General features: G+C 32.9%; 2 protein-coding genes across 2 annotated transcripts in view; one reads left to right on the top strand and one right to left on the bottom strand.

Annotated features, from left to right (window-relative positions):
* LOC130902118 (high affinity cationic amino acid transporter 1) overlaps window positions 1-26,884 on the bottom strand; it is a 153,749-nt gene that overhangs the window by 107,816 nt on the left and 19,049 nt on the right. The window lies entirely within an intron of this gene.
* On the top strand, window positions 8,181-25,841 carry LOC130902120 (outer dynein arm-docking complex subunit 4-like). Its single transcript, XM_057813974.1, has 7 exons — window positions 8,181-8,537; window positions 11,983-12,318; window positions 14,121-14,362; window positions 15,751-16,013; window positions 19,356-19,552; window positions 21,910-22,192; window positions 25,340-25,841. Exons 1-7 carry the CDS (start codon window positions 8,197-8,199, stop codon window positions 25,616-25,618), a joined length of 1,941 nt encoding a protein of 646 aa, XP_057669957.1. The 5' UTR covers window positions 8,181-8,196; the 3' UTR covers window positions 25,619-25,841.

The following is a 26,884-nucleotide window of genomic DNA, read 5'->3' as shown; positions in this document are numbered from 1 at the left end:
AAATTGTAAATAATTCTTCAACAACACTGGACACAACATTGAAAAGACGTCATACACATTTTATAGGTTTTCAATTTTATTTTATATATTTTAGTATGCTGTAGATTTCAACCTTCCCATTGAAGTTACCATTGGCCCAACTAAAACTAAATTTATCTTGAAATTTTTATTATTGTATTTAGAATCTAAGCGAATTGAATGAAAATTGTAATCTGGCTGGATAAAACATCATCTTTTGAGTATGAAATTTTTCTTCGCATTTTTATTAATGTTTCATTTTTAGTTCTTAGACTGGTAGATAAGAACATGTTATTGTTGAGGGGTACTAAAAATATGGAACTTTATCAAAAGGGCAGCACATTGCAAGCGAGCGGTTGACCTCTTAGATTCGGCCCTGATTTCATGTGTAAAATCATTACATGTTTGAAATCCATTTTATTCAGTCAATAAAATTGAATATTCTAAGAAGATTTAAGCTTTATATCATGATTAAAATACTGATGAAATGGATAACCGTCGAGTTTTATCAATATTTGAATCATATATACTTCCTACAGTCATATAACACTTTTATGATAATTTGAAAAAATTGAGACCGAAAAAGGTGGATTTTAAAATGAAGATATAAATTCAGGGACCTACGAGATCAATTTTGTGATAAAATTTTTAGTTTAAGACAATGGAAAAGTTATAGACTCTTATGCTGTGATTCCAATGTGCTTTACTCTACAGTTTGCAGATTTGTATGTTAATCAATCTTAAGTTCAATAATAACTTGAACCTTTGGAAACTTAGAAACCAAGAAAAAATAATGAAATACATTATAAATATCGCGTTTTGAATATAATTAGGAAAATCTTACAGAAAAGGTACTTCTAGAGTATTTTTTTGTTGTAAAACTCTCAATGTTACGCTGAAAACCATATTAGGAAAATAAATCTTAATTTCCAACACTGTCTTGCCTGCCTGCTTACCTCTGCTACATCTCTGGTCTCAAATTGAAGGCTCAACTATAATAGACAGTTTTTCGTTGATGAATTACTACTACTATTAGAATGAATATTCTATCATACACATAGTGAATTACCATAATGCATGTCACAACTATACCGTGAAAAAGTTCTGCTTTTTTTCTTAAAAAACATGGAAAATAACTGTCAGCTGATTAAAAGGTGCCTAGCTAACAGACTGAGGCAAACTGAAATGTGAAAGAAATAAGTGATTATAAATGTGATATGGAAATGGAAAATGCTCCACTCTAAACCAAAGCCTGCTGTCGCGAAAATCGAGACGTGAATGTGAAAAATACGAGTCTATATAGTGAGTACAAGAAAAAATGTATTTGAATGAAATTCTATTCGTTTTTAGATCTATAAGGAACTTATCATGTAATAGGTGACATTTCTTTGTTATTCAGTTCAAATCTAATTTATTAGCCGTTGATCTCAACAAGTCAATGACACCCACCCGATGTTCAATGTCTTTGTCAAAACGCTATGTGGTTAATCAGTTTGTTCAATTTTGCCAGCAATTGAAACTGATTAAGATAAGAGTGGGATTTACCTTGACATATTCTACATAGTTGTCTGTTTGTTTTGGACCTGGCACGGTTATAATCTCGGCAAACAAAGAGGGCACTTTCTGAAATGTATCCATGCCAACTGAATTTGCAATTATAATTGATTGAAAACAGCAGATGGGTGTGATGCAGCGTATTGTTCGCAATCGTCGATATAATACTCAGTACTGAAAAAAGAACGTTTAAATATGTGGAATCTGAAGAATCCATGATTTATCTATTAAGTTCATAGCATCAATTATTGAACTGCACAAATCTTCACGTCTACAAACTCCAAATTTTTCACCAGGCGCCACATAAAATCATAATCATCATCATAAAAAGTTTGCTACAAATTGTTGTGGTTAATACGTTTTGCGCGTAAAATAAATTTAGTTAGGAATATTTATTTATGATTACCGTCAACCTTATTCAAATATGAAGTGATAAACTCCTGAAGAAAATATATCAATTACATGTTGACATGTGTTAGATTTCTCTAAAAACAAATGACGATTTGATTTTTAAAAAGATAATTTATAAAGATACTAACAACTGAAACTTTTTATTTGCGCATGACACTTTCCAAAAACAAATGTTGGCTTGTTTTTGGAGAAGACAAGTTTTAGAGACAAATGAGGGTTTGTTTTTAGTAGAAACAGTATCTATAGGATAATAATGGTTTGTTTGTGTGAAAGACAGTCTATAAAGACAGATGACGGTTTGATTTTCAGAAAGACAGTTTCAAAAGATAACTGACAGTTAACTTTCGAGAAAGACAATTTCCTAGAACAACTGACACTTTTTATTTGAGACACTCTCCAAAAATACAAATGGCGGTTTGATTTCAAAAGACAACTGACAGTTTACTTTTTAAAACTACTGACATTTTTCTTTTTGAAAAAGTCACATCTTTCAACAAAAATCGTTTGTATTTTGAGAAGACAATTTTTTTAGACAAATTAGGATGGATTTTTAGTGAAATAATGGTTTATTTGTATAAAAGACAGATGGGAGTAGTGGTTTTGGTGAAAGACAGTTTCCTAAGATAAATTACAGTTTGCTTCTATAATAGATAGTTTATGCAGACAATTAAAGACTTGTTTTTAAAACAGACAGTGTCTTAAGACAAATGACGGATTGTTCTAGTGAAAGCTAGTGCTTAAAGACAAAATACGGTTTGTTTTTGGAAATGACAGTCTACAAAGGCAAATATTGGAAAAGATTATAGAATATTACGTGCTATAAATAATGTCCCATTATTATTATTTATATTTTACTAGTTGATGTAAAATCGTTTGAAAGATAAGGAGGGTATTTTTGAAAAACACTGTGAAGAAAGATCTAGAAATCAAGAAATGATGATTCATTGGAAATAATCCATTCGGATATATCCTGTAACTGTTATTTTCAAATAATCTACACCTCTCTTTTAACCAGTTGCTCGCTCTCCGAGGTCAAATCGATGCGATGCCGATGCGCATCCCGATGCCTAGAATTCGACGCCTCCACCAACCCCTTACTTTTATTATCCTATCTTATTTTATTTCTGAAACACTATTTCTAAAATATCTAATTAGATCAACGATGGAGAAACTTTTATTCTTTTGTAGACTGATAAATATGAAATATAAAAGTTTTGGTTCCGTCGTACTGCCATAGGTTTTCTTGTTAAGATCGTTTCTTCAAAATAATTTTAGTTATTTTGAATACAATAATCGTAATCATCGACAATTTTTTTTCTTCTAAAGATTCACTACATTTATTACGTTGAAGACCAACTGGTCAACCAAGGGTCGTATCTCCAAGCGTTAAGATAAGCGTTTGGCACAACTAATTCTACGAGACCGTTTAGCTACTCGCCACAAATTATTGATCAATGATTCAAAGAATTTACTGTTGCGACATTCAGAGTCAAATCGTGAAAGGTTATGGTCTCAGTGAATAGGAATTTGATTCCTACCAAGACTGGTTAGTCAAATTGTTGACTGTATACAAAGAGTCACCAAGACCAAATGCTCATGAATACATTCTTAACCTGTTCAATAACATCTGGTTGCAGAATAACTTTCCTGGAAATTAGCATGAATTCATAATAATTCCAATACCAAAATCCCAAAACATGAGATCAAATTCTGAATCGTATCGATTTATATCTCTTACAAGCACTAGGTCAAACTAATGGAAAAAATTGCTAACAACAGATTACTCTGTCTGGTTTCTATCAAAAGCTTCCTGAGAAATCTAATATATTATGAAAATTATATATCCCAAGGTCCTACACTCTTTAAAATTGCAATCAACGGCATCCAACAGTTACCTATAAAAGCTCGAATATACGGAGATAATTTGGTTGTTTACCGTAAAGGAAATAATATTAATCATATCTTCTCACAAATCAGGCTTTCATTTAAAATTGTGGTCATAAAAAACTGGTGTAACTTTTCAAACAACGAAGACATGTTATACTCTTTTTCCAAGACAGAAGAATACATCAAACTTATCGGTGTTAAAACTATATAATGAAAATAGTGAATCGGAAACATCAATAGAATTTCTCGCAATACTGTGTGGCCATACACTAAGCTGGAATCATTATATTAGAAATCTTCTTCTAGCTTGCAACAAACGTCTAAACGCATTAAAAACGCCAACTAACAAAGAATGGGTTGCAAATCTACAGACATTACTAACATTGTACACTGAACTCTTATTCAATCAAAGCTAGACTATAGATCATTTCTAAACACAACAGCTAACAGATCTCTTCTAAAAAAAAATTTGCTAGTTTTCATAATCCAGTCTTACGTTTCATAACCGATAAGACCAGTGGAAAGTCATTCTTCACAAGCCCAGCAAAATTGCTTCTTTAAGAAATACCGCCAAACTCTTTTATGCTAGAATTGAATCTTTTCTAGGCTAATTAAATTTCTTCCTTTTTATTGAATATTTCCAGGCTCCACCATCGACAAACCATGAAATTAGTGCAAGGACTCTTATTAATTAAGCTAAAAATTGTTACGACGATTATTGATATCATAAAACACAGATTTGATAGCCATTGACTATTTTCTGTTTTTGAATATCGTTTAAAACTTGGCTCAATGAATAACGATTTGATTTTTACCAAGATGGATAGGATAAGATGGATTTATATTTTAGTAAATACCGATTTTTTCTGAAAAGTGTATTTTATATCTATTATTGATAGATATATGTAAATATCAAGTAAAAACTTTTTTAAATTACCCCTCATAAATCACTAATCATTTTCATCCAAGGTATATAATTTGTTTCCACTTAATGGAGAAGTTTTATCCATATCAAAAAGTTGTTACTAAACAACAGGTTATTGAGGGTTGCTTGTTCAGTTGTGCTAATGAACTATTGATGATAAGTTTCGTGACATTGTGTCATTTTGATTTCTTCTTTTTTTATGGTAATTACTCCTTGTATTTCTAATTTTACCTCTCATTACTACAATTAGGAAGTTTCCTCGTTTCTAGATTTATTTACCGACATTTTTACTTTTTTAAGTGAAATACTTTCATAGAACTAATTATATACTTTATGAAAATTATCGCATTGGCATATAATACAAGCATTTTTCTTTTGAAACACTAATAATTGACCATTAATTGATAACATGGAAATTTTGCTCACCAAATACTAAAATTGTTGATAGAATCTCTGTTCCCTGAATAAAGTTGATCAACTCAAGTTCAATTGGAATAGTCGTGAGGAAGGTTTGTTTCAACAATTTGCTCAACTTTTTAGTTGATCAATAGAAGATTAATTGAGTCAAACGTTATCGCTCAACAAATCGAATCCATAGCCATACAAATCGCTAACTAGTTTACTCGTATTTCGGTTGAACATTATATTTTTCTATTGCTTTACGTTCGGTTATTTGATGATATAAAGAAAATGAGCGTCAAGTGGTCCAAAACTGTTATGTACAAATTTTTGGAACTTTATCGCCTTTGGAAGCAGCGAGAAGAAAAGTTGGGAAACAAAGATGCCAGGAAAAATGCATTTTAAGAGAAATGGACATTAGAGATCTTACTACAGCTTATATAGAGAATAAAATCAAGAACTATGTACAAAATAGAACATCTGCTGATTTGTAAATCTATAAAAAGTGGAATGGAAACAGAGAATATTCATGTGCCAAAGATTTTTTTGGTATAAAAAGGCCGATGCTATTTACGAAGTTATTTGCAACTTTACCTTTGGAGAAAGTGCTTGATACATTACTGTAACTTGTTTTTTAGACGGCCCTGAACTTTTCCCAGGAGCTCACCAATTTTTTTTCAGACATTCCGAAATGGTTTCTATATTCTTTTTTATCCTCTAACGATAGTTCCTTCAACGAGACTTCTAATGGTCCCTGCTAGTTTCTTCTTAAAATCCATTGTCTTAACAAAATTATTAACTATTATTTTTTTAATACTGAGAGTGATTGATCAATTTTTAGTACATGTGTGAACTCAATCTGATTTAACTCGTGTTCAACTTTTGTTGATTTTCGTCTCGTCAGCACTAGCCTTTACAGTCAACTCATTCAATCATTGAAATCGTACTTTAATTAATAAAAAATTAATAAAAAAATTGTTGATTATTTCTCATGCGACTTTAGAATCAAGCCAAAAGTAATACAGAATTCAGAGAGAGAGTTTATACTTTAAGAGACTCATACCAAAAGGTTATTGCTTCAACGGTGGTAAAGTTTGTATAAAATAATACGTAATACAACTAAAATAAAAACTAAATGCAAGCTACATCACATTATAAAATTGAGGAAAATGTTTCTAGAAGGAATGACAACAATACTGTGAGGAGAATCGATCCATTACCTATATGGTCGAAACGTACATCCATTCTTCCCATACTTATCAAAAACTCTTATCTTTTATCAGCGACAAAAGACTATGAAAACTAATATGGTTGATATCAAACTCATATTAAATTTACCGTAGCTTTCCCGTATCAATGCCGTGCAAAAAAACTCGAGAATGATACACACGATTACACTGTTTGACGCACCTTTCAATAAGCAAGTTACCGTCTTCAGAGACTGAAGGTAAACTTCTTCAGTCTCTGGTGTATCGCTATGCTTGGATTATCATTTGTACCAAGAGTATTTCAACTTTTTACCATTGGAATGGTATGGGATGGTTCTATATCTCGAAATGATGCAAAAGCTTTGTCAGATTGCGCAGCATCAAACACTTCTCTGAAGCGGTCTTACGGTAGCGCTTGTACGGATTGAACAAACGCTGCACCCATTATGCAGACAGCATTCTCATGTCCGAAATTTCATGCAGGTCCTCTTAAAACATATCTTTTGTTTGAGCTAACTCGCTCACTTCCAATCGATAATATACCAGCACGAGATCATGGATTTCTGATACGTTATTCTGCGTGGTACTCTTTTTAAGGGCGCTTGGACGTGGCTCATCAAAAACCGACCTTCGGCCTACACTTTTGATAGTCGCAATGGTGGTTACAACACACAGCATCTAGAAGCTCTTTGATGTCTTTGTGCGATCATCGACAGATATTGACGTCTAAGAGAATGTACTAAGGTTAATTATTTATCGGATTGCCCTCATATGTGTAAATTACTATCTCTATTGTAGACAAAAAAATTGAGGAATGTACAGTTTTGAAAGGGTAAAGAGCTGAGCACAAACACAAAGCTAAGAACATTCAGAACAGGGATTAGATAAGTCATTACATATCGAGCCGAAACCATGTGTCTGTTAGAGAAAGACGAAGAAAATCTTTGAATATTGGAGAGAAAGATTTTAAGGAAGATGCTGCAATCGGTCAATACCGACAAAGTTAACCTATGAAGATTGATAAATCACGCGATCAAGGACGAGGTGAATTAGTGACAGTGATGAAGATCCAAGGGCTTAATTGCTTATGACATATACGAAGCTGTGATACGGCGACAGAGTGGAAGCGACCCATCAGTTTTCTAAATTATCGACCTAAAGCATGTTGGGAATTAATGTAGATACTGCAGCGGTGGGGGCGAGAAACAGGAGCCAAATTGTGGAAGTAATGGAACAGGATAGTGGAGTCGGTGAGTAAGAAGTTGTGAAGGTTCGGAAATAAACATAGGAAACTCAAAGCGGAGTTATTCAACCGCAAAAGATCATAGAATCAGAAAGAAAGAAAGTTTTAGTTCTCAATTTTCAAAAATATATGTATTTAGAAAGAATATATCAATGCATTTAGAGAAAGAATGATGCCACGCATCGCGGACCGGTGCGCTACGATCTTTTGATACAGACCTTAACAAGTTGAATTGTCAATTCTTTACCTGTTTTTTGAAACTAATTTTATATCAAAACAGACCTAAAATCAAGACGATTACTCAAGAAAAACATAAAAAAATGTCTAAAAAGTGGAAAGCTAAAGAAATTTTTACCTTTTATAGTCAATAATGAACTATTTCTAGAATTGTTTGTTAGATTAATTCTAATATTCGTTATCTCAGATAGGGACAAAGGCAAAGGAGATTTTGGAGCACATTGAATTGAAGGATGCATGATTACTGTCAATCACTGTCAAATTATTGACAAGTATTCATATATACAAATAATTTATATTTTAATTTTTTCAGAATGGATATAAAAAATCCTTTCGCACCGAAGGAGATATACGGATGCGAAACATTATGGAGAGGTTTTGGAAATTATATAGCAAGACTAGAACAGTACCAACGTTCTCTGAAATACTATGATCGGGCTGTAGAAAAGAATCCTGACGATATGAAAACGCTTATCGATAGATCCAAAGCTCGTTCGAAAGCTTGCCAATATAAAGGAGCTCTGGAGGATTTAAAAAAAGTCCTTAGTACCGAAGGTGATAATTTGATAGGTCTAGCACAGAAATCGGAAACTACATTCCTCAACTGCGAATTCGAAGATGCCCTGGTGCAAAATTTTCGGCTATTACCTATCAGGTATGGAAATTTTAAGAATGTCTCAATGTTGAGTTGAATTTCACTAAAATCAACCGTAAAATTCGAAATATTTCTAGTTACACCTCAGTGTAACAGTTTCAGCAAAAAACTATGAGGAAAGTAGCCCCGAGAAACACGTGGAAATTATTTTCAAAATTTTAATTTCACCACTAAAGGGTGTATTTAAACAAATTAAATTAATAAAATAAAAATTTTTCAGAATTTACCAATTAAGGGAAACTTTATATATAATAATCAATTATTTCAACAAATTCTGTGCACGTTTTATTCGAAATGATTTAGTCTATCTCTCAAATAAAAGGTGGGAGCAAGTGAGCAGTTTTTCATAACAAGGTTCCATCTCCTCACCTCTTATTTGAGAAGATAGACTGAAACTTGTAGAACGAAAAATGCGCAGAATTTATTGAAGAATTCGATTATCGTATTTAAGTGGCACTTAATTGGGTATTTTTTTCTTTCATTTAATCCAACAAAATCAAATGGAACAACAATGGTACAGTCATCTTGGGCCAAATTATGTGAATATCTCGGAAAATCGACATACCCAGTATATTACAACGTAAAAACCTTTTGGAAGTTTTAAAGTTAGGAGTCAAAAATCGATGTTTTCGTTTTCTATTGGTTTTACGCCATTTGTATTTATTATTATTGTAGAGAATTCAATTCTTTATAACTTTTGTATCCAAAAGTTTTTATACACTTAATTTTTTTCGAAATAGAGGGCGTAGAGCGCGCGGTCAGAGAATTATCTGAGGTCAATTGGTAGTCCCGATCAAAAACTCCTAATATTAAGGTCATGATTTTTTGTTGAATGTATATAAGTTCCATTTTTCATCAATTTATAGATCAAATTCTTTTTTTTTTTTGGTTACTTATCTATTTTTAGTTAAGTGTCAATTTATTTAATAATAATAAATTATTGTTTTTATCAAACGTGTCATTTTATAGATTTATTATTGTCAAAATTAATAAAAACAAGTTCTAGTTTTTATTCTCTTCTTCTCCATTATCTTCGTCGTCGTCCCTCTGCTGCGGAACTCCAAGGTTCTTTTTATTACCGTCTTCAACGACGTTTATCTCCAAGTCATTCACGATTTCTGGGTGAAATGTTATATCATCATTAATATCAGTCTGATATGGTACAGTATTGAGATAAGCTTGTCCATTACACTGGCTGCAATTTAAAGAGAAATGGAACCCCGCTTTCCTGCATTCACATCTAGAGCCACAACCACTTTTCTCATCTGATGCAAATTGTAAAATAGTCATGGTACGTTCCGGGAATTCGTTCAGCATTGTCCAACCCAATTCTTAGGGTTATAAATCATGAGCTAACCAAGTTTGAATTTGATAATGAACGCGATTGAAATGTTGGTGAGCTGCTCCACTCGTTGGTGGAATATTTGATAACTTCACAGGTTTATTCGACTTTGTTAACTTGACGTATAGGGTATAACGGAGATGATCGATATTATCCACAGATTTCGCAGCATTATAAACTGCTAATAAGGTTTGCATGCACAAATAATCTCTGATCCGGACAATTTTCTTCTCCAAAGCTGCATCAAGTTTACGGAATTTGAATAAGATGTACTTAATTATTTTCTACTTCAAATGCTATCAGTGACAATGAGAATATAATTACAATGTAATCAAAGTATGTCCCTTAGTAATTTTTCAATTACCGAAAGAGATTATTGAATTGATAAATTTTAGAATTATCAGAAAGAAAGATTGAATTTAATCTAAAAGTTAATGAAAAATGATAATTATATATGTGGCAATAAATTATAACCTTAATATGCGCTCTACGTCCTCTATCTCGGAAACAGTTCAAGGTGTAAAAAAATGTTAAATAAAAAAGTTGTAGAGGATTGAATTCTCTACAATAGTTATAATAGATACAATTGACGTAAAACCCGTAGAAAACGAGATAATTGCAACAAATGTGACTTTGTACCACCGACATTATAAATTGCGACCATCCAATTATATGTGAATTTTATGTGGTCATTTATTGAGCATGTCGATTTTACAAGGTCAACTCCCTATAATGACTGCAAGGAACCAGGTAAGGAAAAATCATGACCAACTCAATGTTTCTACGTCAAAAAGAGAATTTAGAGGATTTAGATAGAGGAACTGATACAAAAAGTATACAGAAATAAGGGATGGACAGTTGGATCCTCTGAATTTAAGTAGCAGAAATAAAGTATCTACGAAATGTATTATAAAAGAACAGTTGAATATATGGAACCTGTAGTTGAAACAATTGAAACATAGCAGCTCAAATGACTTGGACATCTTTATAGAATGAAAATCAATAGACCAGCAAAAAGAATTTGGCAAACCTAAACATTTTTTGTAAAAATTGAAATTTCAGAAGGGCATGGACAGAAGCCACGAAAAAAGCGAGAAATACAAACGAGTAGTGTTTATAAATAAGAACCAACACAAACACCGACATCTACAGCGGGTGTAGATTGGTTTATTGAATAAATATGACGTAAATACCCGCTGAAAAATCTCCCAGAATGGCACTAGTCAACAAAGGTTGTGATATGATTGTAGCAGTTGTAGATGAATTGAACTATGCCGAGTTAGAAATGTTAATACTATTGTTGACTCATTATTGAGAATTTCAACAAATTGCAGGGTACAAAATTTTGAAAAGTTGTCCAGGGCGTAAAAAATACTTGGCGCTTTCTTTAAAATGATAAATCTACGGATGGATGCGATAGAGGACATTCCACCACCACCTGTCATTTCGACAGGTTCCGCGTCTCGGTTTCGCGCGTAGACTCCTTTATCTACCCTAAGCTATATACCCTTAATTTCGTGATTATCTGGTCCCTAGTAAGCCCTTTCCAACCTTCTTCGGCTAAAGATCTAATCTGAGTGGTCCTTCGCCTTCTTTACAGCTGTTCTCCATGCATAACTGGGCACTTGCTTAGGAAGTGCGAAGTTACCGTGTCAGGGGATGTGTTCACCCCCATTTAAGTATTTAGCACATTTTGACGTACATTTTTTCTCAGACACAGATTGTTCTTCTCTCTACCCTCCATATTTTCAAGTAAACAGCAATCTTCACTTCGCGCTTGCAGAACCAGCATTAAAAAGACTTATACATGGCCCCGGCAAAATGCTTCTACAGACGAAGCAGATTGATAATTTTTATACAGATTGCGAGCTTATATTGTATGATTATGCATACTCATTACCTGATATTTTAGTTTATGTAGAAGATAATTCCTTGAAAATAATTCTATTTTCACTACGAGTAAAATTATTTAGAGATTAATCGATCAATTTTGTGACAATTCAAGAGACGACTTCAACTTATATATATTATATATTTCTGCAGGTTTATCTAATTAGATATGATACTATTATGAGAATAATTTATTTTTATAACAATTTTCAGAAAAAAACCTGATGATTTCTTCTTGGGTATCATGAAATGTTCTTCTACAATCGAACAATGTCTAGGGGAATCAGCAGGTAAACCGATGCGTGATCATTTCATAATAATAAGAAAACTGGCATGGAAACGAGTGCTAGATGCCGGTAGAGATACTGGACCGATTCCCAGAAATAAGAAAATTGTAAAAAAGAAAACTCGTACTAGAAAATCTACCAAGAAACTGGGAGATCAAGTCGAGGAACATCTAAGATTACGGGATACTCTCGATAGTCAACAATCGTTGAAATACGTGATCCCACCTTTGAATCAACCATTTCAATTCAGTCCTTTGCAAAGGTTAGTAGCAGATGAATGGTCTTTATTTTATTACAGAATTCGTCATTTAAGATAGTCCTCAACTGATACCTCAATGTCATCATCAACTACATCTCGCCATACTATGTTATTTCCGTATGGACACAAAATCTATATACGATGGAGATCATCGCATTGAATATAAAAAAATGTATTCGCTAATTGGATACAACTTTAATCTGCTGTATAAACATATACTCGAATTTTTTTGGACGGATGGTATTCAACTATAGTACTCAATACGTTTCTGAACGATTTCACAACAATTAACTGTTACCATCGAAACGATAGCCTCTATAGTAACGATATTGTTGACCAAATCTAAATTAATTTGCTAAGAGTGAGGAAATAACTGTACACAAAAAGCTTATGGTGTACAAACATTCACTCAAACCCATTTGGTCATGTGGGTCTCAACTAGGGAATTGTTTTAAGCAAAGTAGTTAATAAATATCTAAAAGATCCATAACAAACATTTGAGGAACAACGTGGATTAAGCTTGGTGAATTCAAAGCCTCTATAATTATCTAGATATGGATGGATATTGGCCAAACTATATGCAAATTTGCCACTAAGCCTTCATTATCATTGAGATATATCGAGGTAGCTCAGTTCCTCAGGAATAATGGGAATGAGCTATATCAAGGAAACACAGATCAATCCGCATGTCATATAGGGCGAATAGATGAACAGATAATTCCGAGAAAAGTAGTTGAATTTAATTTTGAGAGGCGTGGGCATTGGAAGACCTAGGAAAAGCTAGCAGATGACGCAATCGGTCTTCTTAACGTACACATTTGAAGAGGACAGTTTTAGATAAAAGCAACTGGGGAAGATAACTTAGCTTAGAGAGGTCAAGAGCTGTAGCACCATAGGAGAAGAAGATGCCTGCCGCTAGGGGACGCAATCGTTTAAAATGACATGAGAAAAACAATCATTGTATTTTTCATGTATATCCATTTAAATAATAGATGGAGAAAAGTGTTATGTTATTATGAAAAAGTTCCTATGACTTCGATGCCATTCAACAGGTTTTTCCTGTCTAATTAGTATCATACACGCTAGAGGGAGGTATTGGATTACTCCTAAATCTAACCGTTTTAATAAGGTATCATAGAAGTAGTTCTAGTCAGCAAAAAATAAATGAAGAAATCTCTTCCATTCTGAATATTGGTTAGTTATTATGGTTGTAGATATGGAGAATATTTTAACAATATTGAACTAATTAAAATTTTTATTACTTATTAATGATAATTTCAACGATTTATTTTTATTTTGGAATCTGCATTTTTTGGTAGAAGAAGAATATTGACATGTCATTCTCCTGGGACACCTGATATATTAATCGAAGTACAAAATATATTAGAAATATGCAGTTGAGTGAAAACTAAGTTGATTATTGACTTATTCATTTAATCGCTGTTTTAACTTAAACTGTTGGAGAGCTTACTAGGAAAAATATAATTTTTAGCACCAAACAGCCTCATTATTTGCCAAAGACAAATCTCAAGACATATAATACACCATTCAATAGCTCCTCAAATCTGGCACATACGATATAAAACATGGCAACGAGGTCTCAATATAGAATTCTTGTAGGTTTCTACGCAGCTGACTTGATTTCCTGCGCCGTTGAAAGTTGAAACTGTTTTTTTTTCTCATACGGAGTTGTCGGATGATATTTTGAGGCTAAAATTGAGTGCCATCTATTTCAAACGGATTAACTGGCTCAAAATTTCAGAATTAATGTCTAAACTTATACTAATGTAAGTCTATTTAATCAGATATACGAAAAATATCGAAAATTTTATGGCAGAAAAATATTTGGACGCTATGTATTTGGAGAAGATATTTTGTAAGAAAATGAAACAGGGTACTCCAGGTATGTGTATTGCGAACGAAGCCGGTAATGAACGCCTGAAGAAAATTGCCAAAGAAACGTATTCATATATAGCCAATAAACAAGAATTATTGAGGATTAGGCGACCGTTCTACTTTATTAAGTATCAAGAAGCGAGAATATCAGGTGAAATTTTCTACAACCAAATTTATAATCATCCATTCCACTCTTAAGATATCATTTTCAGTATCATTATTAACGGTGGGAGAAACTCATTTCGACAACTGTATGTACTAAAAATTTTTTGAAAGAATAAGTGATTTGTAAACTAATTGGAATTGGAAAATGTTCGAAGAGATCAGTTTTTATATAAGATCAGAAAAAACCTCCTACATAATTAATTCCTCATCTTTGAATCCTATCTACAAGACCGGTATTTCCAAGTTAAATAGTAGCACCCAATCGGCTAAGGCTTAGTAAATATTACACATGTGACTTACCTTATAGGGCTGTTACTTAAGCTTTGAGATATGGTAACACCGATGTGAATATGTCAAATCTGACATGAATTTTGACATTTTTAATGGTGAACGTACTCACAACGTGTTGTCATATGATTGCTTTTTCAGTTGTTTACAGATACTTGGTGAAAAAATTAAATTGAATACCAAACATTTTCGTGCAATGATTATGTATAACTTTTGATGTGGATTTAACCAACGACAGTGTGCCGATCAACTAGCTTCGACTTTTGGTGATGACGCACCATCTCGGGCCACCATGTTTCGATGGGTTTCCGAATTCAATCGTGGTCGCAATTCTCTACAGGATGAAATTCGGGAAGGCTAGCCAAAATCGGTATTTATGCCAGAAAACATCATTGTTGTGCATAAACTGATATTACCAGATCGTCATGTGCCATACCATCATTTAAGACGAGCCAAATCCAACAAAAGTTGTTCGTGCACGAAGCACTTCGGAGCAACTGGTCGCTTGATTTTTCTGAATAACTGGAAATATCGCCACAGTTCGATAAGAAAAACGTAGAATGGTCAATTTTGAATGGTACACCAGCATTTGTTTGGTAGAAGTGTTTGAAAAAATCAGGGAAAGCAATCGGTGAAGACGAATCATTATCCACCACGACAATATGAGCTCTCAGGCATCATTTCAAACTAAAACGTTTGTGAACGGTCAAAACATCGAATTGATAGGTCATCCGACGAACAGTCTTTGTTTGGCACCCAATGATTTTTCTCTCAAAAATAATTTGCGAGGTCAACGTTTTTATTTAACATAGGAAGCGTACAAAAAGGCTTCGACAATTGGTTCAAGCGCATGTGTTGATCTTAAAGCTTAAGTAGTAACCCTCGATTCATGAATTTAGTAATTAGCATAGTATAGACCCCTCAACGCGGTATTTCGTCTTCCGAGTCAAGATCGGATCAATTCAATGAAATTGCAATATCTTTTTTATATAGAAAGAAATCATTCTTCGATTAAAAACTAATATTTAGAAATATAAATTATGTTTTTAGTAGACTTCTTCGATATATGAATTTGTTTCATTTTAGGTACACTGAAGTCTAGACAGTATGCGGAGCTACTACTACATCAACAAAATTATAGAAAAGAGGCTATGAAGATATTAACCAAATTGGAAGAAGCTTGCGATAATAAAGATTTAAATGCAGTACTGGAACTTGCCGATAAGCTAAGATTATATTGTGATGCAAAACCTAAAAGGCTATTGCCGGAAAAAGATGAGTATCTCCAGCAAAGTTTGATATATATTCGTAAAGCATTTTATTACCTCAACAGACTTAATAAAGAACAAGTGAGTAATACTCAAAAATTGAGATTATATTTTTGCACCTACGAAATTGATATTACACTTTTATATATATACCAAAAATACCCATATGATGTTCAGTGACGAATGTCCATTTCCATCAGTACTGAAATCAATTTATATTCAGTTTATATTCCAAGATGAAGATGACCATCACCCATCTAGGAGATGGCTTTATCTATTTGAGATCAAATTTTTAGGGTAGGCTCTTCTTGTGTTGAATCATCAAAAACCAAAGTTTGGACAGCTTTTAATGAAGAAATGGATGTTGATAATGGAGCTCGAGTTTCCAAAGTTTTTGTGAAAGGATATGGAAAGGCTGTCGATATCCCACATTTAGGAAGAAATTGAATAGAAGTTTTCTTCTTTACGTAGTAGAATCTGAATGTTCTAAACCTAGCATTTTCACGTGTCTATTAGGGCGACAAAACTCATGTTAGTCTTCTGATATACTCAACAAATCTTCCTAGTTTCCTAGGAATATTTTTGTTTATATTAACCCCTGTAGATATATTCTTAATATATAAAAATTCAGTGTCCGTGTGTATGTTCCGAACGAACTCGAAAACGAGTCAACTGATAATCATGAAAGTTTGCATATATATGTAATTTGGTCCAACTTAATGATAGAATAGTTATTATTTACATAAATAAATAATTAATAATAAACTGATCATCAACGTTGATTGTTGTTATTAATCGTAGCCTCCATAAGTCTGGTACAAATGGCGCTTTAAGCGAATTTGTTTGCAGAGAACTGTAAAATTTTATCGTTAAAACCTCATAGGTGTGATATATTTTCTTAGACTACACACTATACATGTCTTATTTTACTATACCACTTAACGTCGCTTCTTTCAAATCATTCTTCATCTTGTCTTCGTTACGTACATTACTTCGAATATTTTTTTTTACTTCTAGCTCACAATTATTTAGAGAACAGTGAAATTAATTTATATTAAAAATTAAATTACTATTTTTAGTAAAATGCCACCCAAAAAATCCAATCTTAATGCCTCGATGTGCACGTGTGAAAGCTCATAAATCAGTCAAATAGAGAGAAAAAAGGAAATACAGCTCAAAGAATTTGAACAGCTGAAATTCGTGTACGAGAATCACGACAACAGCGTGATAATCGTCGACAAGAAAATGCATTGAGAACCAGGGTGGCACGTCAACAACACAGAGATTCATATAGAGAACAAAACCGAGAAAATCATCGAACCTACCGCGCAGTAACACGTGGATCATTTGTTCGTTTTGCATTTAATTATGAACCAGACATCAATTACTCGGCTGATTCCAAAGTTGCTATTGGTGCGATGGACAAAATATGCAATTGTTGTCAGGCGTTAACACCTGGCATGTGTTGCGCATCAGGAAAAGTTGTATCGTCACTACTCCCTACTCCACCGGTACTTTTGAAATCTTTTCTTTCTGGCATTTCAAATGAATCAAAATTATTTTTGCGTAAAACACGAAAATTCAATTCTTGCTTCCAAATGACGTCGTTTACGTCATCCAAAGTTTGTGAATATGGTCGAAATTTTGAGACAACATTCAAAATTCAATATATAATAAAATTGGATCATTGATGCAAATGCCAAATGAAGATCCAAAATTTCTTTAGATCTTTTGACCGCGTGGCCGGGTCTGCTAATTTACTTTAGTAAATTTGTCTACTAAGGTGCGAAAAACAGACATAAAACAGACGTTGAAGAAGGGGTACTGAGTACTGAAACGTTTTTTCAAAGAAAGAGACCTTAAAAACAAGCCAACGGTTTTCTTTATTATCATGACGACACACTTTGTAGCTTTTGATTCGCATGTCTTTAGTCTTTATGCTTGTTCATGTCGGCTTTACTAACCAGATTTAGCACCATGCGACTACTATTGAAAACAAATAATGCGTTTAAGAAGAAATGCTCTATCACAATTTTGATGAACCAGATGAAAACAGAAAAAGTTATTTAAAGCTAATATTGTAGGTTACCCATTACACCTATGCTTCAATATTAGAACAGTCCAAATAAAGAAAAATTACTATTTCCTCATGATTTATTTCATGCTTTATTAAATATGAAAGCGTGTGACGTAATATTCGTGTGTCAAGGGGTAGATGGAAACATGACATTAATTATCGTAATGTTGTACATTCATATTAAACAAAAAACTGTAATCAAGAGCTTTTAGAAATATTTTTCAAAACTGCATGTTCCTTATTAATCAGTAAATTAATAATGAAACAGTACTCGCGTTTTTAGCGATACTATCAGTTTCATAAATTGATGTGTATCATTTCGGACCAATTTACATATACTTGGGCCAATCTGTATATTTTGAAGAGCTATATCTGCATTTTCTAATACCACCATCCTTTAGCAGTAATCAGAACATAAGATTTGCCATTATGATCTACTATAATTTCAAGGTCTCTTTGAATGAACAAAAAAAATTGATTGACCTGTCTTAGATCATTGATTCCCAAACATTTCTGTTTCATAAACCATTTTGAACTTTTTGTTGGATCCCGTGGACGCAGCTACAATTTCCAAATTTCGAAAATAGTGAAAATTAGATCTATCTATGGAAACTTGCGTTGAGGTTGAGTTTCAACTACGAATTAACAGTTTTCGAAAGAAAGGAAGGTTAGAATTGATAGCTTGATAGGGTTAATTATTTAATAACGAAACAAATTTTCACTTAAATTTTGATTGTACTGTGAGTGGATATCAGAAAAGGAAAGTTTGCTAATCGAACAATTGACTCTATCCAACTTCACTTCTTTGAAATCTACTACTTCCAGCACAAGATCTTCTACAATGATAATTACGAAAAAAAATTATTTTAATGAGAGAGATATCGATATCACTTCACTTTTCGGAAGTCTGGGAACAAATTCGGCCACGGCCCAATACTAATATCGATTCACTTCTCTTTATAAAATTCCTTTATATTCATATTTGTATTGGTGAAGAATAAAACAAGTTTATACAAGATTCACATTCACCACAAGTCGTATTACGATTATGGACTTCCATTTTTTGTCACGCCCAACATAGACCCCCGTCGAGTCTCCCGTGGACCAGTGGTGGACCACTTAGGTCCTAGATAAATAACCATAGCCATTTCTTTTTATTTTACATTAGTTATCTACTCACGGAAGTTCCAAAACATTGAATCTTTCACTGCATCCTACTTGGTATACATTTGAGTTCAAATTTCATCCATATCATGTTATTTCCATTCTGAACTGAAATCTTTAATTTATCCGATTGATAAATGATCATGAATTTATGTACTGATTATGGAATATTCTTTTTTCAGAGTAAGTGGGATCAAGAGAAACGTATCTTGGTTTCTATGGGTCAACCTATCAGTAGGAAGCCCTCCGGAGATTCTGTTATAAACCAATACGACCTTGGCGTGTTTGATATAAAACAACAATTGGAATTTTTCGAAAAACGTTTGGTTACAGCTGAAGCACCTCTAGAAATATGTTGGTGTTATCATGAATTAGCCAGGTATAGAAGTTAACTGTCGTCGAGGTCCATTAATGGATCTTAAAAATTGAAACACTTGTCATGGTTCATATGAAAATTTTTTTTCTCTTTGGATATTACGAATAATTTTTATATTCTATTTGAAATCGAAGCGTCCGTTCTGTCAAATATAAAACATAATTTTCTCCTGATGGTTTAGATTGCTAAAAATGAGCGAAGGATTGGAATTATTGCAAAACAAAATCACATGTATTACTTATGAATAGTTTAATAGCTTAAGCAAATAAGTTTCCAACTTTGTGATCAAAATGTTGAATGATAATTATATTCCTAATTCTTGTAAACATTTTTGAATAGAAGAATTCTCACTACCCCTTTTTTGGGGTAGTGAGAAGTATACATTTTTTCGGGAGATGACATAACGAAATTTTTTTTGGAACTACCAAATGGATTCTATGAAATTGATTCAGGAGACTCTCTATTTTTCTACATTAGTTAATAATCAAAAACTTTTCTACGTAGAGTTAATATTAAAGACAGAGATAGCGGCACATGAGTCCTATTGGACTATTGAAATAAAGGAGAAAGAGCATCAGTTTACTGGGCAGCATTAAATTGGGCCAAAGAGTAAATAGATGATATTTGATGCGGTAAATTAGGCCAGAGAAATTTGGGATACAATATTGATACATGTAAACACCGACAGATTTTGGGGTGCTATTCTATTTCTTTAATTACAAATTTATTAGACTTTTTATATAAGTTTATGCTTCTAAATGTTCTTGATTTTAGGTCTCTACTGTTTTAAAATTAGTTGTTTTTTATTTTTGACAAATTTTTATCTGTTTTTCACAAATTATAGTGCTACATACTATGGAAGTAATTCCCTTCCACTCTTTCCTATTTTTTGCTTTCGTTTTCCACTCCTAATGCCTCTCCCTCCGATAATAAGATCCAAAAAAAGTGGCTGGGTCACATCCAGAGAATACCAGATTTTAAAGCAAAAAAAAATGATAGACATAGAACAGGGAGAAACAAAAATAAAAGAAAGACTGAGGAATAGATGGTACGCAACTCTCTTTTTCGAGATCCTATTATTTTGCTTGATTCCGCTTCTCCTAATAAATTCCAGCCATAACTCTACCTCCTATTTACCCCTTAATATTATCCTTTCCCATATATTTCTTCTTCTGCTTTGTTAAGAATCTTCGCTTCTGTAGTTTACTGTTGATCTTATGATTGTTTGATATAGATGTAGCTTCGCTTTTTTGCTAATTATTATCGTATTTAATGCACTCAATTATTTACTTCCCTTCGTCATTTCTTGCTTCTAGATTTTATTTCTCTTGAACGTGGTTCTTGATAACCACCCCAAGATATACATACTTTTGAACTCGTTACTTTTTCTTCGTATATTTGTGGTGTTGTCATTATCATGAACTTACCTTTGTTAACTTTAAGATTCACTGTCTATACCGTTTCTATGGAGGATCTGCAAATTTCCTTAAGCTCGTTTTTCGATGTTGAAAAGATCACTACATCTCATCTGCATATGCCTGCAGTTGCGTTGTCCTTGTTTTAAATGTCTCTGCTCAGACTTATTTCACCTACTGTCTATTCTAATACTATATTGAACAGCGGGGTGGATAGCAGATCTCTCTGTTCTAATCAAACGTTGCTCTGGAAACATTTTGATATTGTTTGATTTGCCTTTATTTTCGTTTTTGTACGTTCATGTGTCATTTTGGTAAGACTTTTTCGGAATATGGTTCCTATTCACAGTATCGTAAGCTCTTTGCAAATCTATGCAGACTGAAAATTTGGTCTGTGACTGATCTTCGAGATCTGAACCCGCATTGGTGGTCTCCAAACAAGTTTTCTTCTCATTTTTTCAAACTTCTATCTATTGATTAAGACATTATTTTGCAGAATGTATCTAGTAGCGCTATACCTCTCTATTTTCTGCAATTATCTTTTTTCTTTTTCTAGTATATTGGTAGCATCATTGCCATTTTCTACGCTTCTGGTATTATCTCTCTTTTCCATATATAACTTATTAAATGATAGATTCTAACTTTTAAAAGCGAAAGTGGTAACACCGTCCTTGGTGGCTGAAACTGGTATTAACAGAAAAATATTTTCATAATATCAAATATCAATAAGATTGTTTCACATCTTGTCAATTTTTGTTTCACTTTTATTTTTATATAAGCTCATTCTAGCTGCATGATATGTATCAATTCCTACACCTAATGTAAAAGCTGTAAATAACGGTTAATTTAATATTTTTAACAAATACTTAGAATAACTATTTGATTATCTCAGATCATCACAATTACCAAATTATGTGGAACTCTAGCTTCATTTATACATATTAGATTCCAGATGTTGAATAAACGATATGAAGAAGCCAGAGTCTATTGTAAAAATGGTATATTAGAAGCACAAGACCACGAGGATCAAGTTCAATGGCTTTTCAATCTTCACATGTTGATGACAAGAATATGCATAAGATACCAAAACAAAAACGACGCTCTATTATCGTTACAAAACTGTATGAATGTAGCCGATCAGATAAAAGATAAGGACTTGAAGAGCTACATTCGTCGATGCACTGAAATCGTAAATGACATCGAGCTTGATGATGACACAGGAGAAAAGGTATCAAATTATTTAATAATTAAAGCAAACTTTCTCTTTCCATTATCTCCATCAAATTAAAGAAATAGAATTATTCATTTCTCTAGTGAAGAATCTTCTTGATTTTACGTCAGGATTCTAGGTGTTGAAAATCAGTTTTAAATAAATTGACATTTGGACCCATTTCGATATATGACTTGATATTGGCAATTCGCGTAATTATATTAATCAATTGATCCACATACAACATGAATACCAAAATAAGAATCTGTTTAGACCAGAAAAATTAATTTCTTCGGTTGATACATACATATAAGACTTTGTACTCTCATTGGTATAAACTAGTATGATGGAAAGATAGCTCTTAAATCTAAGGTGAACTAAAAAGCATTTTCTGGTTACTTGTAGACTAATTTTTAATCCGTTCAAGGATTTTTTTTGTAAAATACAATTTTACTACGGAAATATCTTGTTTTGGTGAAGACTATATTTTTAAAACAGAGCATCAAATAACAAATCACGACTATGTTAGGTGGGATTTCACGTTTTTTCGCGATGAAAGGTTTTGATGAAAACACCGATTTTCCAAAACTGCCAATCCTTTTGATATATTGAGCAAAATGTTGGGGATTATAGAGATAGTACAGTAAAAACTATATAAAATTCAATCGTTGAAAAATGAGTATCATAGACATTATAATATTATTACCAACCCATCAAACCAGAAGAGCACATCCGGTAATGTATGTTTTTTGAGATTTATCCAAGTGAATTGGACGTTCGTGAAGGCTCGCTTAAATCTTATGATTCTTATGATTGCTATTCATTAGGAAGAGGAAAAATATTAAACGATGTCGTGCTATCTATCACATTCAACGAATTACTACTAACGGCACCATAAATAATCTTTGGGTAATATTTGATAACCAGAAACGCAAAAGGCAGTGGATCTTTTCAAATAGATAACCTCGAAGTACTACGAAGCCGGGTTTACCGCTTCTGCGTGTTTGATATAGTAGACGCGGAATTATTAATTTTGAGGCGCTCAAACTCTTAATGCATATTTTCACCGTGAAAAATCGAATCGAGTGAGACTATCTTTGATCAACTATTGTCAACAGAAAAGGCTTTATCCTTCAATATGACAATGCAAGACCTTACTGTGTAGTACGAGCCTTAGAAAAAAATTAATGGATTGATGTGGTAGGTACTACCTTATTCACCATACTCATCTGATATGTAGTTCCATTTATAAATATTTATTGCCATAATATTCGGAACTTTGGATGAAGTTCAAAATGCTATTCGATATATTTTATTTACGTAGTTATTCGAAAGCCTGGAATACCCATCAAAAATGGTACACTTTGGAGTTTGATTGCCACAGTCCCACAATAATAATGTTAATAACGTTTGTGTATATTTATTAGGGTGGTCGTAAATAATCAATTTTTTTGAGACAGCCTCTTTTCAATAGGAAAAAAGCACTTTAATTCTAAACAACACTTGACTGTACCCGATCTGAGTTAATTTTTCGGTTTTATCATCATTTTTGGGAATTTTTCAGAATAATACAATTTCGTTCAAAGTATAAGAATCATAAAACTTGAATTGATGAAAATAATAATATTTGATCAAAATAAATATAACTAAAAATCTAACTTCAAGAATTTTTTTTCTTTTTCACTTGTTAATGAGATTACCGAATTATCTACATAGGCTAGCAAATGTGTTGTTTCTGTTTTTACTGCTCCCATAGTGTTTATACCGCTTCTTCCTATTAATTATTCTAGTATTATGTTGAATAACGTAGTAGACAGAGGATCGTCTTGTTACAGCCCTATATTTGTGTTCAAACAATTTGATATTTGTTTAATTTCAATTTTTATTTTAGTCTTTTCGAGTGTCATGATTGTTGTTTGGTACTTTCAAGTCTTTCACTATTTTGAGAATACTTTCTCTTGTTACTGTGTCGTTATGCCTTCAGGAAGTCAATAAAAATTGCAAATTTCGAGTTGTATTCGTATTCCATTCTCTGAGTCTGATTAAAATTGGATATATATGGTCTGTTACTGATCTTGCGGTTCGAAATCCACACTGGTATTCTCCCAGCATATTTTTCTATTTTCCGGGTCTGTTTCGTTGAAAATTAATTCATTTGAATATCAATATAACAATAAAATTCAATGAACGTGTGTTCTCACATACTTCAAATGTCTTTTTTTCTCATATCGTCGCGAAAAATCCTTCATAAATTAGGAAACAAATTTTGCCAAAATCTCCAATTGAAAAAAACATTTAAAAATTATCGGTGATGCATTCATGCAATTATTTCCAATGACACTTAGTTTAATCTATGGATTTTACGTTATTCCCATCATTGAAGGTTCGAGAATTAGATTTTCATAGTTCATAATTTTTCTATAGTGTGCTTTATGTTTTTTCAATTATAGATCTGCAAATCTTGATCATTAATATTCCCATTCCAATAAAACCAGTTGTAAAGTATTTAGCGTTGCATTTAGATGGAAAACACAAATCAAAAATAAGATAAAACAGTTAGATTTCAAACTAAAACATATGCACTCTGGCTACTTTACAAAATGACTCAACTAAGACTCGAAAATAAAATGCTCATTTGGCCGTATGGGAAAGATATATGGGGCTGCAGTAAACCTTCAAATACGAAGATACTCCAATCATTCCAATCCAAAACACTCCGTATATTAAGTAAAGCGTACGTTACTAACCAAACAATTCATAACAATCTGAACATCCCACTAATCAAAGATGTGATAAAAAACTATTCCACTTGGTGCAAAGATTGAAGATTGAAGAGAATGTGGCCAGAAGACTTACCACAATAAATCAGAGTACTCCCAGTGGATAGTTCCTAACTCAATTTAGAGACTAATAGACTACTTACTTATAAGTCTGCTTATAGAGTAGATTGTAAACATCCTGGACTATTTGATTTCCGAGAATAAAAACAACACGTATGATAAAAGAGATTGAAACTCAATATGGAACTAGAGCGCCTACTTAATGTTTGAAATATTCATCATCACAATAGTAACTTATTTTGTCATTTATTTTAGCTTAGCTTCGACTTCGTTTTTGATATTTCGTCGAAATTGAATTTGAAAACTTGTTTATTTTTGTTTCTAGGTTATTCAAAAACGACAAATGAAGATTTTAGCCCTCATGGCCAACGACAAGATCAAAGAAGAATTCTCTCATCTGTTTAGAACAATGGCAGCTCAACCATCTAGCAGAAGAATGAATTTGATGGCAGGGGTACAAATGAAGGGTAAACGTACTGATCAATCATCCGTCAGCGATTCTATAGTACGAACAAGATCGAGAAGAGGATCCGATTTTCCTAGTATGTCAGAAACTACTAAAGGAGCGAACTTCATGTCGCTAGTGCAATACCATCTTCCATAAATTCCATAATTGTTGGTTATATTTCTTTATGGAATGTTTGGAATTGTTTTACTGTTACTATTACTTTTAATCTCGAATCGGTAACACTAGATACTGTCAATTAACTGGTATTATATGATTCTCGTCATAGTTTAGCACAGATAAAGGATAATTGAAGCTCAATACGAAGTGATTCATACATTATATCAATTAAGTCATTGAATAAAGAGTCAATATTATGAGACTTACTTTCTTTCATTCACATCGATGTGTGATACCCGGTCCAGACTCTCAGGAAGCGCCTCTCATGAAGACCGATTCAGACTCTCCACGACACTTTATGAGAGTAGGCAAACTCAAGAGTGTGAACTGTGTGCTACTAGCACTAGCTTATTTTTTGTTAAATGCTGCTAAGTAACGACGCGTGCAATTTTTTATTATGGTGAAGTTCAATAAGTATTTATAGAGGGTAAACCTGTAAAAGGTATCAAAAAACTTTAATTGCAAAAGCTCCTTGTATTATGTATAGGGTGTCCGAATTCTTCAGTATCGACATCAACTTTGGAGTTTTAAATGAAACACCCTATATTTTATTGCGTTTTTTGATTAAGTGGTGGAAACAAAAGTAAATTTCATGAGACCGACCTAATTGATTTCCGTACGGTTTAGGAAATATTTAAGGTTATTTGAATTTTTATTGAAGAATCATTATATTTGGAAAATTCCGCAAAATAAAAATGATGCTGGCATCATTTGCAAAATGAATTTTCAAACACAAAACTTGAGTTTATTGAATTTTCCTGTTTTTCGAGTCTTTTTTTATTACTGTATGAATTTCGAATTTTGTAAATAACAAAAACTAATTATGGCACCCTGTATACCTTTAATAAAACGCTCAATAAAATTAGAATCAAAGACGGCACTCCTCTAAGCACGAACGTAGTTGTGAAAACTCTGTCAATAAATCTGAGGTGATTGCTGCCATATCCTGGCGGACATTTTCCTTTAGCTGACCCTCGGAATGTTCATGTAGACTTCATGTTTGAGGTGTGGTCCCACAAAAAAAGATCGAGAGGCGTCAAGTCGAGGCTACGTGGGTGCTAAGGGATATCCCGTCTTTAACATCTGTCTCACAGCCGCCATAGAGTCATTTAATGTGTGACAGGTCACTCCGTCTTGTTGGAACAAAGTTCTTGTATTCGCTATTCTTGATCTCGCATGTTTTGGAGTCAAATATTTCTCTAACATCGCAGTATAGCGGTGTTAACGGTGTTAACGTTGATGTTT

The sequence above is a fragment of the Diorhabda carinulata genome, chromosome X (assembly GCF_026250575.1).
Source record: "Diorhabda carinulata isolate Delta chromosome X, icDioCari1.1, whole genome shotgun sequence".
Lineage (NCBI taxonomy): Eukaryota > Metazoa > Arthropoda > Insecta > Coleoptera > Chrysomelidae > Diorhabda > Diorhabda carinulata.
This window is presented reverse-complemented; position numbering and strand designations above follow the sequence as displayed.